Source organism: Rattus norvegicus, chromosome X, assembly GCF_021556685.1.
Source record: "Rattus norvegicus strain SHRSP/BbbUtx chromosome X, alternate assembly SHRSP_T2T, whole genome shotgun sequence".
NCBI lineage: Eukaryota > Metazoa > Chordata > Mammalia > Rodentia > Muridae > Rattus > Rattus norvegicus.
In genome coordinates this window covers 37778178-37795826 of record NC_141554.1, presented here as the reverse complement: position 1 = coordinate 37795826, position 17649 = coordinate 37778178, and the positions used below count along the sequence as shown (strand labels likewise).

The window sequence follows — 17649 nt, the reverse complement described above, 5'->3', positions numbered from 1 at the left end:
GACTTGTCAGAAAACGTTATAAGTTCCAATGTGTGTCCATGATTTCTAATTCTGGCCTTTTTTTTTTGTTACTGTAAAATCATAGTATACCCCGCGGTGTATCTTTATCAGCTTTTAAGGAACATATTAACCAAATGTCCAAGTTTTGATTTGGCCATAAAATGTTAGCAGAGCTAAGGTTTTCTAGGATTAATGAATAACATGCCTTTATTTAGTTTACTTAAAAAAATCATTCTGAAATATCTGTTTACATATCTGTCCTCTCCAGGATTAACTTCATATTGGTCCAGCAGCTTGTTTACTGTTCTCTTCTGTTTCTTCTTCAGCATTTTTTTCTTCCCTTCTCAGTGCCCAACCCAAGTTCAAAGGCTGATGAGAGAGAAAAACTCATGAAGAGATTTTACTCTAGGGAAAGTTGCTCAGTGGATGGGATCTTGGCGCACGGGGAAAGATGTCAAGCTCCTGCTGGCTCCTTCTCAGCCTTGTTGCTGTTGCTACTGCTCAGTCCCTCATCGAGGAAAAGGCCGAGAGCTTTTTAAACAAGTTTAACCAGGAAGCTGAAGACCTGTCTTATCAAAGTTCACTTGCTTCTTGGAATTACAACACCAACATTACGGAGGAGAATGCCCAAAAGATGGTAAGTTCTTCAGGCTACCTAGGGGGTTATTGTTTGCTTCTTAAAGATTAGAATTACTATCTATAAAACTGGATAAGGAAATCAGAGATCTCTAAAGTGTGAGGATGAATGACTGCCTCTGTAGCTCTGATCCTAGTCTCCCAGATGACTAAATTCAGTTGACCTTGGAGTTCATCGGGAAAATAGTTATGAATGAATTCTTTGCCCAGACTCCAGAGATGAGGGAAAATGTTTGATAAAGTGGCCATCACTATTCTCATTATATTTGGTATGAAAAGCATTCATGGAAATGTTGTAAGTCGTTATTGATGCAATAATTTTCTTTAGCTTATAATGCCAACCAGACTATCCGAGGACTACAAATGACATAGTAACTGAAAAATGCAAGTGGGCTTTACTGAAGGCAGCAGGTTAGTAATTAAGGTAACCATGGCTTAGGTGAAACTGGACCTAGGAATTCCTTCTTTCATTGTCCCAGAGCTCTGAGGAATTTCCAAAGGTCACAGAAGAAAAGCTATAATTAAACCAGTCCCCAAAAAATCCCAGCCTACTCTGGGAAAGCAACATATTTTGTTTGACAAGTGCAAGGACTTAGAACTTTTTTTTTTCTCACAGATCCTAAAGTACCTTTTAAGTATAGTTAAGTGGTGGAAAATTGAGCAACCATTTAAGATAAGACTTTTGTGTCTTTTTTTTTTTCTTCCAGCAGTGCTTTCCTTCAAAACTGTAGCTTGGAAACGTCCTTTCTTTCAAGTGATCAGGGTGCTGTGTGTTTAAATTATTGCCATTCATAGAATATAGTCTGAGGATACCTGTTTCCTTTGAAATCCTACCTGCCCGCTCCCCATTTTTCTAAAGTTCAAGAAAACCACAGAGATTTTGACAATGCAGTTGTCGAAAGACTTGCTTTTATCTGATCTCACAGTTTGGTCTTTTAGTGTAATTTTTTTTAAACCTCAGTTTTTATTTGATTGCTGTTGGAGGTCACTGATGTGTACTGTAGATTTTTCTCAGCTGAATGGTTCATACTGAGACTAATGTTATACTTAAAAGCCCGCGCAAGCCTGGAGCTAAACTACTGAGATCCAAATCCTGACTGAACCACTTTTTAGCCGGGTAAACTTGAGTTCATTAAATGAACAATCTGGGTCTTAGTTACTTTTTGTTTTAAGATGTATTTTTATTATTTTAAAATTGTGTGTGTGTGTGTGTGTGTGTGTGTGTGTGTGTGTGTGTGTGGTGTGCTTCTGTGTGTGTGTGCACATGCATATAATTATAGATGTGGAGTGGAGTTACAAGCTATTGTGTACCACCAGACTTAGATGCTGGGAACGTGCAGTCTTTGCAAGGGAAGTACACAACCTTGACCACTGAGCCATCTTACCACCCCAGTTTAAAAATAACACTTACATATGCTTTGTCAGGTACACAAAGATACCAGAATAATGCATGATGCTTATGGGCTTAGGAGAAAATGAAGATATCATTGTTATTCGTGTAGGAGGGAGTTAGGGTTTTTTCAAAAGGTACATAAAAGTTCTTTCAAGGACCTACATATGCAGAAAGCCTATTATAGAGGGAGATGCAATGCTGTTTGCTGAAACCATCTCTGAGATTATTATGGCCCTGGGGTTTGGCTCAGTGTAAAAAAAAAGTTATTTTTAATCAGACAGGTTTATTAGAGCAAAAACTAGAAATGGAAGAGTATAAATGACCCGATGCTTTAAACCTGAGAAAACTGTGCAGCCTTTAAAGGAAAAGGGGGAAAAAGAACATTTATGTGGTAAAAGGTGTGCCAAAGCACTCAGGTGGACTGCTGTGGGTTGGCCTGAGGAGGGAGGCAGTTGTGGGGGAGGGAAACGGCCCCTCTTTCCATTTTCTCCTAGTTTTATGTGTTGAGATTCTCTTATACACTAGGCAGTGGACAGGCATTAGAGGAGGTTACTGAGATACGCTGTGCTATAAGGGCAATAAGTTGACCGGGGATGTGACCATCACATAGTAAGTACGAAGTTGGGGCAAACAACCTGAGTTCAGCCCCTCCTTTGAATGTTAGAAACTGATGATCTCGATTAAGTGACTTATTGAAAAATAGATGATTTTCTTGTTTCACAGACTATATCCCGATTGCAGTTCGCCCTCCATTTCTCCCAGTTCCTCCCCATTCCCCGACTCGTCCGGATCCACCCGCATTCTGTCTCTCATTAGAAAACAAACAGACTTCGAAAAGATAATAATAAAATGAAATGCAATAAGATAGAACAAAAACTAACATATTGGAGTAGAACAAAACAAAGAAAGAGCCCAAGAAAAGGGACAAACCCCAGATAGAGCTGCAGAAAGTCACTCATTTGTACACTCAGCAATCTCATGAAAACGCTAACTTGGAAGCTGTAATCTATACTCAAAGGGCCTTTAGGAGGCAGGGAGGATGTATTTAAAATAAAAAAGAAAAATGAAATCAAAATACAAACGAACAAGCAAAACAAAACAGAAAAGGAAACGCCCGGACTCTACATTAAGAGATAAAACCCTGCAAAAATGCTGTTGAGTCCCCCCCCCAACCCCTTTGGTCATCTACTGCTGAACGTGCTGCCTACCCTGAAGAGTAGTTTATTTCCCCAGTGTGACTCCCTTGGAGGAGAGTAAATTTACACTTGCAAGTGGTTATCAATTGGAAATGCTGCTAGGTTAGGGATGGGGCCACGTGTGCACTTCTTTCATCTCTAGGACCCCGTCTGGGGCAGACCTGTGCAGGCCCTGCCCATGCTACCTCGGTCTCTGTGAGTTCATGTGAGCTTTGATTCACACGATTTATTGGGCCTTGTTTCCTTGGTGTTCTCCATCCTCTATGGCTCTTACCCTCTTTCTGCCTCCTCTTCCACAGGGTTCCCTGGGCTCTGGAGGAAGGGGTTTGATGGAGACATCTCAATTAGGGCTGAGAGTTCCAAGGTCTCTCATTCTCTGAATAATGTCTGGCTGTGGGTCTCTGTATTTGTTCCCATCTGTCTGAGCAAGTGGAAGCCTGCTTTTCACTTCCTTCAGACCCATTTAAGTCAGATGTAAACTGAATAAAGTTATGGTCACAGTATTAATAACATAGCATGCACTATAAGGGAATGCTGGATTTAGAAAACACACAGTGTGCGTGCGTGCCTGTGTGTGTGTGTGTGTGTGTGTGTGTGTGTGTGTGTGTGTGTGTAGTTGGATACTGTAGCTGGCATTAGTTTGACCTTCATCTAAAATATTATTCAGTGGGCTTGCATTTTGAAAAGTCCAACTGTCTCACTGGTGTCTCGAGTGTGCAGTTTTTATTTGTAGACTTTTTGGTGTATGATACAGTGATATAAGCCAGAACCTTGAGAATGCCAGGGAAGTGCTCAGCGCTGAGCTTCATGCTGCGCCCAGGTGCTTTTGAATAAAGATTTCCCTGGAAAGGTCAGACTTGGAGGAAGCTCTCAGGCTCTTCAGATATTCACAGAACAGCTGCTGGGAAAAAGGTTTCTGGGAAAAAGCCATCATGTTCCTTCCTTTGCCTGCCTCTTGGCCTTGTCAGTGGAGAATTCAGGGTCAAGAATTAAGAAATATCAACCTTTGTCTGTATATTTTCACAGTAAGCCTTCACTGGGCAAAGGGGAGATTGTGTCCCCATAAATTTGCGTTATAGTGACCTTACTCAGTTTTATTGTAGATCAACACTTGTTCTTAGATATGCACTAACTTGCAGAATTAGACTGAGTTTGCTTGAATGAGATTATCTGAGGATCTAGTTTATCTCTTCGGGAGTTAATGGAAAATGAACTTCTTGAACAGATAAAAGGAAAAGTTCTGGAATTCCCGGAGTTCAATGTGTGCTCAGCAGTAACTGGCCCTTAATTGAAAACAAGTTAAAGACTTGCTATTACCACTGATGTGTTTGAGGTCTTAGGTTTTTTCTGATCTTAGTTTCATGATGCATTTATTGCTTCAGGGAGCTTATACAAGTGTTGAAAAAAAGTTCTCCCATAAAATAAATGTTTGTAAAATGCCCAAAGAAAGTTTTTAGAAGATCACTAGCATATAGGCAAGTATTTGATAAGACTAATCTTAACTATAACAAAAACACTTACCACCAAAAGTTGTCATATATTATTGAAAGATGTAAATTGGAATTAGTCTGGAAAATCCAAATTGGGTATAAGTTAGCTTTTCTAAGGAGCACATGAGCCATAAGGAGTAGTTTCTGATCAGAAGAGAACCTAGAAGTCAGTTGGAGTGTCTCCTGAAGAGAGTAACTACATACATTTTTGTGATGACAGTGATTGCCATTTTTCAGATGGTCTGGACGATAAAAAGAGAACACTGTTCTAAGCCTTTAAAACCATAATGCCTGGGGCTGGGGATTTAGCTCAGTGGTAGAGCGCTTACCTAGGAAGCGCAAGGCCCTGGGTTCGGTCCCCAGCTCCGAAAAAAAGAACCAAAAAAAAAAAAAAAACCATAATGCCGGAGTAAAGATGTGAAGAAGAAAAGGGGGGGGGGGCAGTCAGAAATGGATTCTTGCTTTTTTCCCCCCCAAAGGATAGTCGGAATGAGTTAACGGAGTCAGAGAGGGCTGGGAAAAGTGTGACCTAGAACAAGAAAGGAGAGGATGTTGACAGTTGGGTTGGCTCATCTTTTTCCACCTGAAAGGCAATAGAGCTGAAAGCACCACGGAGATAAATTCAGAGTAAATAGAGGGAAGCACTCTTTGCACCACAGGTGGTGAAGCTGATAAGACCTGTAAAACTTTAATCTAAAAAATGTGAGACATTGACAACTCCAAGCAGGCTTTCGAAGCATTTAAACAAACACACACGTGGCTGGCAGCTCTACGGTGAGTTAAGGAAGTATGGTCCATTGCACTGATGGACTGGAGTCTTCATCCTTTCCTATAATGATATCTAAGGTCAAGTCACGGTGCAGTGCCATCCCAGTGCAGGTTCGGGGAGCCTGTCCTTCATTATTTGTCCTGATCTCTGTGAAGCAAGGCTGAGGAAAACAGTGGCTTAATGGGTCTGAACAATGGGGCTCAGCCTTCACACCTAGGAATTTGCCAAGAGAACCTGCTCGGACTAGCCAACTCTAATGGAGCAAGCAAGCGAGTGAGAGACTTGGAGTAGTTGCCCAAACAGAAGCCAACTTCCAGAGTTGGATGCAAACGCAGCCAAGATCAACAGAGGTGTCTGCCAACTCCAAGTTATTTTAGGCACATAAACAATAAACATTAATGCTATTGACGTTTTTTGTTGTTTCTTAGATAGTATTATTATTGTAACCGATAATTGATACAGAACAGGAAATTAGACTGTATGACATTTCTGTGTTCGTGTCCTATCGTGGTAACATTACTGAGGGCAACCTGCTATTTTCTATTGTCCCCTGAGGTAAGTTTCAGGAGTCAGGATGTTACTTAAAGTTGTGAGAGCATGCCTGAAAATAAAAGAAAGCCATACATTTATTCCATATGATGTCCTAAAAGATGCTTACCCAAAGTGAGACAGAAACAAGGAATAAGAAAAAAACTTGGCTCAGAACAGCTTTTTAGAGCTCCCTACTTTTCTCTGCCATAGTGGTATGCATGGCTAACTCCAACTGTACTCTTGTCTTCTGATGAGGCTTTTGAGATTATATTATTTCTAGCCAAAATATAAAATCAAGGATCACTTTATTTCTCAATGGATTTGGATGAAAACTGGTTTAAAAAATCATATATAATTCCAATGGGAGTTATTGGAGAATAACCACACTGGGTCTGTAAGATTCTTAGTTAGATTCTCTGGCTATGATAAAAACACTGACCAAAACCAGCTTAGGGAGGAAAGAGTTTATTTCATCTTACTTGTTTGGGTAACAGTCCATCACTGAGGCATGTCAGAGCAGGGGAACTCAAGGCAGGAAGCTGGAAGCAGGAACTGAAGCAGAAGCCACGAATGTTGTTTACTGGCTTCTTTCTGGTGTCTTGCTAAGGTTGCTTTCTTAGAAACCCCAGGACCACCTACCCAGAGACAGGACAGCAGCACTCACAGACTTACGATAGGCCAGTCTGATGGAGGCGTATACTCAGTTGATTTTCCTTCTTCCTATATAACCCTAGCTGACAAAAGTTGACAAAAATCTAACCAGGACAATAATGAAGCATGGCACACATATTTTAGCTATTTCAACTCACTTAACATCTCTAGCTGAAAACTTCATCACTATCTGCACAATTGGAACTGTTTCCCAGAAAAGATGATTTTTCTATTTGCACCTATGCCTCTCTACTAATAGGTTAGTTAGTCCAGCAGTTGACATGCAAAAGCTTTTGTTTTAAGAAAAACAAAAGAGGTTTTCAGGTAGTTCAGAAATTCAGTGAAAATTCATGACAAACTCTTGTAATGGGCTGCACAACCAATCTTCACAAGAAATGTAGACTGAGTATCCAGCAGCTAAAGTGTAATTAACGTCCTCAGTAAAATGACACTGCTTCTTTTTTTAAGGCATTACTCTTTCCCTGTGGTTTACAGTGGTTTGATTTTTGAGATAGGGTTCTTTGTAGGTCTTCCTCAAGGGCACAGGTGTAGTTATGAGTAGGAGTGTGCTTGTGTGAGTTTGTGTGTGCATGTCCAGAGATTAACCCTGGGTATCATTGCCCAGAGTCTAGCCACCTTAGTTTGGAGACAGGGTCTTTTGCCGAACCTGGAACTCACCCTTTGATTAAACTAGTTGGCTAAAATGCTCAGGGATCTTCCTGGATCCATCACTCCTGTTCTGAAATTACAGGTGAGCAACATTGTGCCTGACTTCTTAGCGTGGGTTCTGGGAATTACAGTCAGGTCCTGATGCTTGCACAGTCAAGCTCTTTGCTTTCTAAGCCATGTCCTAGGCCCTGACAAATCCTTTTTATTTGTACTTCAACTCACCCTGACTTTCCCACAGCCAAAGATGTTTTAGGGAAAAATCAGGACTTCCGAACAACAATTTCAAAACAGTCATGGTTGGTTTTGAACAAAAAGCTCAGTAGCTCTCCGGCAGTGTAGAGTGTCTCTGGATCATTTTAATTCTAGAGAGAGCAAGAGGATCCAAGTATTTAGCAATAACTATGGCAACCACCCCTTTACTCTTGTCCATGTCCCTGAACAGCATTTGGAAGATTGACTTACAACTATTTTTTTTAAAAATCACAAGTTGTTTAGAGACAGTAGGAAACCAGTGCTTATTCTCTTGGTGATCTCTGAGGCCCTTCAGTATTTTGCTGGGTCCTTCAGCATCTCTGGGCAAACCCATTACCCTTTCCTATTCCTGCCCCAGGGGAACTCAGGGCTTGTGATGCTAAATAAACTGATAATCTCCATTCAAGGAGAGGATGTCGATTTAATCCCTGTCTCTAATGGTTCCATACCATACTTCAGCACATGCGTAGCTCACCCTTATCTGAGCACATGAGTAGAGGAACATCTCCATGATACAAGGATACCAGAACTCAGGGCTGAGTAGTTTTCTTCCCAGATGCTAAGAGACAGGAAAAAATAAAAAATGCTTTCAGAAGTTTAAGAGCTTAAAATGTCAACCCTCTCATGCAAAATGTAGACAGGTTTTGGAGTTCTAGGATGGAGTGGACAGGACTCATATAACTTGGGTTACGTACTCCGTTGAATAGAATGCACTTCTGTTTCATTTGCAAATCTCTGAATATGTTGAAAAAGTGACCAAGGCGGCTTTGTCCTCTGAGCATCATGTAGCCTTGAGGGCCGTATCGGGGAAACCAGAGCAGCGTATGCAGCTTGACGGTAGAGCTGTGCCTCAGAGGTTGTAGCAGCATCTGATGGATGCTCGGGTTCTCTCAGCTTTTCCTTTTTTTTGTCTTCAGAGATTCGCCACAGGTTTAGGGCCAGGAGGTTGCAGATGGTTTCGCTTCTTTTGGGGGACGATGAGCTCCAGAAAAAGAGACAATAAAATGCCAGCACTTTATATCTCAAGCAAACTATCACATGAAGAAATGTCACTCATTCATGTGGCAATGTGTATTCAATGGAATGGTTGCATATTTTAGCATATAAATACTTCACGGGCCTTAAAAAGTACGATAGCCATCAAAGGCAGGGATCAACAATCTTTTTAGTTAAGTGTTGAGCACTTGGTCTTGTCTTTGAAGGTCTTATGGTTCCTTCAGAACCACCGAGCCCTGCAGTTGTGTGGCGCACACAGCCATAAACAGTGTGGTATAAATGGATGTGTGGCTGACCAATAAAACCGTATTTAAGAAAGAGCGGGTGATATCTGAGCTTGGCCCAAGGGCTATAATTTATCAGCCCTGATTAAAGGAAGAAGCCCCGATTTACAGTTTTGAAAAGAAATAAATATAGGTCATAAAGAGTTGCCTAGGAAATAAGAAGTTTATATAGCTGTAATTCTATATAATTATATTAATGGCATGGATAACTAGATTTGTTTTTCATCACTCTACAATATAGTGTGTTTTCTTCACTATCTTTTAATTTTTAAAATGAGACCATGCAAAGTCAGGAGGTTCATGGTGGTGTTTTCACGTGTACTTTGCTCACAGTCAGCACCCACTCTCTTCCCCGTTCTCCTGTTCCTTCTTGCTGGTGTCTGTCTTACCCCCATCCTCCCCGCCCCTAGAGGGCAGCCTTCTGCCTTCATGTCGTAACCTCTCTCTTTTTCTCCTCCCTTAAAATGGTTTTTCCAGGGTTGGGGATTTAGCTCAGTGGTAGAGCGCTTGCCTAGCAAGTGCAAGGCCCTGGGTTCTGTCCCCAGCTCTGAAAAAAAAAGAAAAAAGAAAAAAAATGGTTTTTCCTCTGTCACGATCATCTTTCTAGTTTACACACACACACAATTTGGATAGGGGCTACTAGACCTAAAGTCTAAGACAAAGCTCTCATGAACACATTTAAGAACATAAAGAAATTATTGGATGTATTTTACACGCATAGTTAGAATTTTGTTTTTGAACATTTAAAAGTAGAATTTATTAGTTCATACTTGCACTCCTTGGATTGGCCAGGAAGGTTGGCCATGGGATAGACATACAGTATTCTCTACAGTTATAGATAGATGTCAGAGAGTGGACGTCTTCCTGGTTGTCCTAAAAATTATGTGTCTTGTCCCCAAACCTCTATGGGTGGCTGTGGAAAAGTTGGCTGTTTTCGTTGCTTCTGGTTTGCCTTTACACAAAGGAAGTGGGAAAAGCTACTTACTTCATCTGAGTTTGCTCCTTTAAGATAAGGAGCTGTGTAAGCTGCTATCTTTTACTTCATAAATCAGTCAGGTCCACAATTTACATGGAGCCATCAGCCACTCTCTGGGCCTATATGAACTGGGTGTATATGAACCGGCTTTGAATCTCTGTGTAATAGCTAGGCTATTTTACTTAGGCTTGGGAGCCTTGAGGATTTGGAATAAACTGTAAAATAAATGCAAAAGAATAGCTTGGGGGGAGAGCATTATTCAGGGGGTAAAATGCAAATCACGGTACAGTAATTTTTAAATCTCATAATGTGTAACACACACACACACACACACACACACACAGTCTATACACATTTGTTCCACTGTTTCTGTGGGCCAGGGATCCAAGCATGCTCCTTTTGTTTCTAGGTCTCATCAGGATGCTTTGAGGTGCTAGCTGAAGCTGTGTTCTCATCTGAGGCCTGACTAGTAATGGAGCCAATTGCACTGCTCAGTCAGATATGGCCAGGGTTAACATTGAGATCTTTGCATACTGCTGACCTTTGGTTCTTGGTTTGTTGCATCATATTAGTTGGTGGTTAGCCTTGGTTTCTTGCCATGCAGCCCTATCCATGGGATAGTTCATAACTTGGTATCTTGCTGCATTCTAGTTCACAAAAGAGAGAGCCTGCTAACAAGATAAAAATGACAGTCTGGCTACTTTTGTCCCATGTAATTGGAGAGGATATCACACAGGGCTTTGACCTTGCATCGTGCAACCATCACAGCATCTATCTGTTCTAGGATAGAGAGTGCTGGATTGACTACCAGCTCCACTACCTTCTCAAGTCCCTTGATTAATACATAAAATGGGTGACAGTGATTTTCCATCACATGGGGTTGTTTAAAGTCCAAAGGAGGCAAATTGTTTTTCAAAGCAATCTACAGTCATCCTAACTCCAAGCTAGTTCAGGATTACTTAAGTCTCATCTCCTCTGTGAACACTTGAACACATTTGGAACCCCCTTGGATTTTTTACTTTCTTAGTATGGTAACTTATTGACTCATTTGTGGTACCTAAGTTATTATATATTTGTGTTGCATTGAGAAAGATTTCAGACATGTATCCTACTCCTTTGATACAATTCTGAGCAACTTAATAACAAACATTCGTTCTCTCTACACAAATAAAGAGCATCTATTGAATGCTTACAATGTGTCAGGCCTGCTGTTGAGCATTTCCTGTCTGTTTCTTGTCCTAATCCTCACAAGAATTCTTTAGTCCCAAGTCACAGTGTTAGTATCCTTTAATCTTGTAAGCACAGCTAGGAGAGATTGGGTGTTCAAGTCACACAACTAGCCAGAAGTGTCTGACTCCAGGACTGGAGCTCACATGCCACCTCTGCTGCTTGGCCCCCAAACAATGCGATGTACAAGACAGTCGTTCCTTTTATACTTTGAGAAGTGGAAGTGAACTTGTGTGTTGAGAGAAGTCTGTTCTAGAAAAGTCAGGAGAAGTCTACCTTTCTACATATTATCAATATGGGGCTGCAGGGAGGCAGGCGTATCCCAGCATCTTCACCTGTTTGTCAACTTCTGTTGTTGCTGTCTGGAAATCATCACTCTACCAAGTGACCTGGTCCCAGGAAGCCTTCCTTAGAGATAACAATTTATGGTCAAAATTCTTGCCCTAAACCATGGCACCCAGGAGCTTTGCTTGATCGGCTTCTCATTTCTCATGGTTCCGGGGGTCACAAGGGACTGTATTCCCATTGTGTCTGTCGACTCAGATCTGCAAGGTTCTCCTTTTAGACCACTCATCCCTGAATCTTTAGCCAACTTACCCACGTCACAGCACTGAGGCCATAAGTTCCAGGGCCTCACAGTGTGAATTATCTGTGAGAATTTACTTCCAGTTCTTGGGACAGGACCCTTGGGAAAACTAGGCACTGGGCCAGAAAGAAAGTGGCCCAAGAGTGGCCTGGTTACTTTTAACCTAAACCTTGACCCTCAGCACAGTAAAGGACTAAGCCATGCAGGAAGTAGTAGATGTTTCACCAGATGTTCTTTGGACTATATCTTCTGTCCAGCTTCAATTTATTTTATTTATTTTTCAGAACGAGGCTGCGGCCAAATGGTCTGCCTTTTATGAAGAACAGTCCAAGATCGCCCAAAATTTCTCACTACAAGAAATTCAGAATGCGACCATCAAGCGTCAACTGAAGGCCCTTCAGCAGAGCGGGTCTTCAGCGCTGTCACCAGACAAGAACAAACAGGTATGTTTGTAAACATTTTGGTCCTGATCTCAAGGGTTGAAATGTTTGAGAGGGAATACACATTTATAGTCCATGTGGATGACTCCTTTCTTTGCAAAGTTAGTAATACCAGCTCTGGGCCTAGGTAGAGTGACTATAAAATTTATAATTCAAATTGGAATCATTTTGAGGGTGAAAGAAGACACTTGGGTTCTGATCTGCACAAAAGTGAGCAGGAATATGACATTTGCTACACCATGGTCAGTACTGACTGAAGCAGGCTAGGAGTATGTGTGCTGGAGCAATTTTCACTTTTGTTCGTTCTTATTGCTAAATCCCATGGTTAGTTCATATTAACCTCACTGTTAATGAAGTCCCCAAGGTTATTGTGCCAACACAGCTGTAAAATGACACTTAAAAAAACTTCCTATGCTGAGATAATTTTAAGAATTCTTATATTTATCCTGTTAAAACACCATCTCTCATCCCATGCCCCCCAGTCCAGGGGCCAGCAAAGTTGAAAGAGAGCTGAAAAGAGACATAAAATAAATATCTTAGGTTTTGCAGGCCATATTGTCTGTGTCACAACAAGGCAGGTCTGCCATCAGAGCAGGAAGTCAGCCATAGATAATACATAGATGAATGGATGTGGCTGTCTTCCAACAAGTCTTTATAAAAGCACACAGCACATCCCTGATATAGCCTTTTGAAATATTTTTATCTAAAACATTCAGCTCTTTCACATCAAAGTTTTCTTTCTCAGTTGCTCAGCCTCTGGAACTCTATATGTCTCAATCTACATTTATAAAAATAAGAGCACATGATAAGAACACAGATAAAGCCATATGGTGTTTGTTTCTACAAGTTGATATTTTATTACTGTACATTCCTTGGATTTAATTATTCCACTAAGTTATTAATCTACCTTATCTTGTCCATATTTCTTCGTTTGTTGTTTGTTTTTTTTTTTTAAACGAGGACTCCATGAGAAATCCTGGACATCCTAGTTTTAAAAAAATTCTCCAAATAATTCTAATGTGTAACTGTGATTGAAAACCACTTAAATGCAAGTGAAAGCTTAATTTGTTTAAGAACAGAAGGGAGTTCAGGGTGCCTGGAGAGGAAAGAGGGGAGATTGAATAGCAGGTAGAGAAAGAGACCATGAAAGATTTTGTGCCAAGGTAGATGTATTGGATTAGCATATGAGATCTTGTGGAAGTTTTATGCATGGGATTTATCTTATGTTTTCTAAACATAAGATGCTACAGGGTGAAATAATGATAATAATAATGATGATGATAATAATAAATAATTACATGAGGGTGTTAGTAGAAATCGAGCATTTAAATGATTTGTATGAAAGAACCAGCCTTTCTCTCTCTGTGCCTTCCTCCTTTTCTATCCTTCTTATGTTTCCAAACCATCACAGATGGACATGTGGGTAAGTTTATTGGTTTCTATTGAGTTTTCCAAAAACGGTGTCCAGACACTTACTCTTTTCACCCCTGTATTTATCTTGGAGTCGAAATAAACCTTTTGCTGAGCTGTACCTACTGATATCCTTGAACAGCTTGGCTGTACCAGGTTATCTTCACTCCCTTTACCTACAGGGTAAAGTTTAGATTCTTTATGGTGGCATGGATTGCCGCTTGTGATCTGGAGCCCACTTATCTCTCTGTTATCATGGCCTCCATTCCTTCAGTGAGCACGGTCGCTGGAGTTTTAGTCATTTCAGTGGAAACCGGGAAAGGGGATAGCATTTGAAATGTAAATAAAAAATATCCAAAAATAAATAAAAATAAAAATGGCTTCCCTTTCACACCTTTGTCCGTTCTTAGGGTCCACCTTTTCCTTCCCTTTACCTTACCAATTTCTACTTCTGGAACATGGAGCTCTAACAGCACTTTCTTTCTGAAGCCATTTCTAAAATTCCAGGTTATAAGTGCCCCTTCGTCTACCCTCCCACTCTCCATAGCTAGTCCTGCTACATCATGCATTGATGACAGTTACTAGTACCCGTCACTCCTTTATGTTGAGATCTATTTCGTGGCTGCCTTATTATTTCATGACAGTGGGGTCTTTGAAGATTAGAGGTTTGTTTATTTCAAAGTTATCAGGCTGTAGAACATAGTAGCAGCTTCGTAAATTATAAATAAAACAGAAGTGCGATCTCTGTGCCTATATGAGAAATGACCCTGGGACTTTGGGCAGACATATTTATTTATATGTTAATCTATATGTATTTATTACAAGCCCTCAAGATTCTGGGATAGTTGACAGCAGAGACAATTATGCATAGGAACATACTTGGCAAAGAAGATATGAATTGCTATATTTTGAGGGATTTAAAAATTCCATGACTATACGAGTTCATAGAGAATGAAGCAGCAAGCGTAGGGCCTACATGGGTCATATTTTAGCTTACTGTTTTTATGAGAACCCTGACTATGAAAATCAATGGCTCTCTGACTCTTGTGCCTGGTGTCGGGACTCTTTCCCTCCTGTTGGATTGCCACGTTCAACTTCAGTATGAGAGATTTTGCTTCCTATTACTATCTCTTAGTTTGTCTTGCTTGGCTGTTATTTCTAAGAAGCCTGCTCTTTTTCTAATGAGAGACACAAAAGGGCATGATTCCAGTGGGGAGGGGAGGTGGGGAAGAACTTGGAAAAGTAGAAGGGGAAACTATAATCAGTATATATTGTATAAGAAAAGAATTTATTTTAGGTAAAAGGAAAACAAGACTAAAAAATATTCCATGGAGCTGAAGAGATGGCTCAGTGGTTAAGAGCACTGACTGCTCTTCCAGAGGCCCCGGGTTCAATCCCCAACACATGGCAGCTCGCAACTGTGTGTAATTCTAGTTCCAGAGGATCTGATACCCCTACACCAATGCTCGTGAAATTAAAATTAAATAAATTACTTTTAAAAAAATTCCATAACTAAAAGGATATCTTTATGCCACTACCTGTTGTGGTACATTTTACATGCTTACCCATATTCATTATGTTTGATTTGCAGTTGAACACAATTCTAAACACCATGAGCACCATTTACAGTACTGGAAAAGTTTGCAACTCAATGAATCCACAAGAATGTTTTTTACTTGAACCAGGTAGGTTTTCAGTAAGGTATTGTTTTCACTAGGAGTTATAAAAATTATATTTTCTTCCAAATTGTAAGAATTGGATAGACTTTTTAAATGTGTGATATATGTGCATGTTTGTGTGTATCTACATACATGCTCATGTATGTGCAGATACACATGTTTGTGCAAGTGCACATGGATACAGAAGTCAGAGGACAACCGCAATTCCTCCCTCTTCAGAAACCATTAACAGTTTTCTTTGAGGCAGTGTCACTCCTAGATGGAAACTCACCAAGTAGATATTATTGCTGGTCAGCAAGCCCAAGGGATTTTCAAGGCTGTTTCCTCAGGGCTGGAATTAGAAGTGAATACCACCACGCCTGATTTTGAGTGTGAGATCTGAAAACTGAACTCAGGTCCTCATGCTTGTACGACAAGCACTTTCTGGACTGAGCCATTTCCTCAGCCTGAGACAGACCTTTGACAACAACACAGTGGTACTGTTCCAAAGTGTTGCAGCTCACAGGTTCTCCTTCTGAAAGATCTGTACTTATTTTTCACTGTGTGTGTGTGTGTGTGTGTGTGTGTGTGTGTGTGTGTGTGTGGTATATGTACATGTGTATGTGCAAGTATGTATGCCCATGTAGGAAGACAAAGGAAGGTGCCCCGCTCCATCACTTTCTGCCTTTATTCCCTTTAGACAAGTCTCTCACTGACTTGGAGTTAACCTGGCAGCCAATGAACCCCAACAATCCTGCTGTATTTGTCCTCACAGCAGGGGGTGACAGTTGCATGCATGGCCATACCCAACCTGATTTGTTTTTGAGACTATAACTTACATTTCTCCTTTCTCTTTCCTCCCTTTAAGCCCTCCTCAGTCTCCTCTTTTACATGGCTTCTGGGAGTTTAGACTCAGGTCCTTGTGTTTATGAGCAAGCACTCTTTATTCCCTGAGCCCTATCTACAGTCTTCCATAGATATCCTTCTAACTGAAAAAAAGAAAAGCTCACACACTGTAAATCTTATTACATTCAAGTAATTGATTAAGCCTGTAACTAAATTGCTTCAGTGCTTTCTCCCCCTTTGCAGACGTATGTGGACCTTATAAGTCCAAGGATACTAACCGTGACATGTTGGTAAATGACAAGGATGCCTGCCAACCTTTGAGTTCTTTAAAGTTCATATAATTGTAAATACAGATTATTTGTATGGTCGATACAAATGTTTCACCTTTGTGTTTATTTTCCTTTGGAACAACAGGATTGGACGAAATAATGGCAACAAGCACAGACTACAATCGTAGGCTCTGGGCTTGGGAGGGCTGGAGGGCTGAGGTCGGCAAGCAGCTGAGGCCGTTATATGAAGAGTATGTGGTCCTGAAAAATGAGATGGCAAGAGCAAACAGTAAGTCTGCTCTCTCTAGGTTCTGATGCTCTCCATGGGGGTGGTTATGGGACTAGTTCTCATTTATGACCAAGCTTGCACCTGTACTATTTGGATTCCCCTAAACTAACATCATTTGCTTAATGATGGGTTAGGGTTAGGGTCAGGGTTAGGGTTAGGATTAGGGTTAGGGTTAGGGTTAGGGTTAGGGTTAGGGTTAGGGTTAGGGTTAGGGTAACAATCCTGTGTACCTGGCTTGTGTTTAGGACAATGTCACCAACACTGCCATTTTGGGGAAAAGGGGAGCTTTACACTTAACAGGATGGACAAGATTAAAGATCACATGTACAATATGAGGACTACTGTGAAAAATACCCTACTGTATTCAGGATTTTCCCCAAATGTGCGCATTATCATGGCTCTTGTCATAAGGCAAAAAAGGGTAACTCTGTGAGACATTGATGTACTTCCCTATAATAAGCTTTATGCTACATAGGTAACACGTAATATCTGAAAAACCGCAGGCTGTGCAGGTCTCATGCAGAGAGCTACAGCTGTTGTAGGTTCACAAGTACAGCAATCTTATGTCGAGAATGTCCAGAAATCATGACCCTCCCTAACTCTGACTCTTAAAATGTATTTCTACCCAACCTTCTTTTTTTTTTTTAAATGTATTTATTTATGATACATGAGTACACTGTAGCTGTCTTCAGACACACCAGAAGAGGGCATCGGATCTCTTTTACAGATGGTTGTGAGCCACCATGTGGTTGCTGGGATTTGAACTCAGGACCTCCGGAAGAACAGTCAGTGCTCTTAACCGCTGAGCCATCTCTCCAGCCCCGCTACCCAACCTTCTGATCTGGGAGGACTTAGGGAAAGGAGCAGGGGTGTGGATATGATAAAAATACATTGTGTAAAAGTTTCAAGAATTAATAGAGAATATATTTAAATAGCACAGGCTGTCAATCAGCACAAAGGGCTTTACCCTTGTTGCAGTACACCATGGTTTCTGTGCTTATTCAGCTACATAATTTCTTTGAACTCCTGAGGAAGATGATGAAGAGCAATGGCTTAACAGAATTAGCAAGTCTTGCCTTTC

General features: G+C 40.8%; 1 protein-coding gene across 1 annotated transcript in view; it reads left to right on the top strand.

The window, feature by feature from the left end:
• The first annotated feature begins 404 nt into the window (after positions 1-404).
• Positions 405-17649, top strand: part of Ace2 (angiotensin converting enzyme 2) — a 46143-nt gene continuing 28898 nt past the window's right edge. The window contains exons 1-4 of the mRNA NM_001012006.2: positions 405-637; positions 11941-12099; positions 15098-15191; positions 16425-16568. Coding sequence (NP_001012006.1) covers positions 452-637; positions 11941-12099; positions 15098-15191; positions 16425-16568 — 583 coding nt within the window. The 5' untranslated portion in view covers positions 405-451. The remainder of the gene's footprint in view (positions 638-11940; positions 12100-15097; positions 15192-16424; positions 16569-17649) is intronic.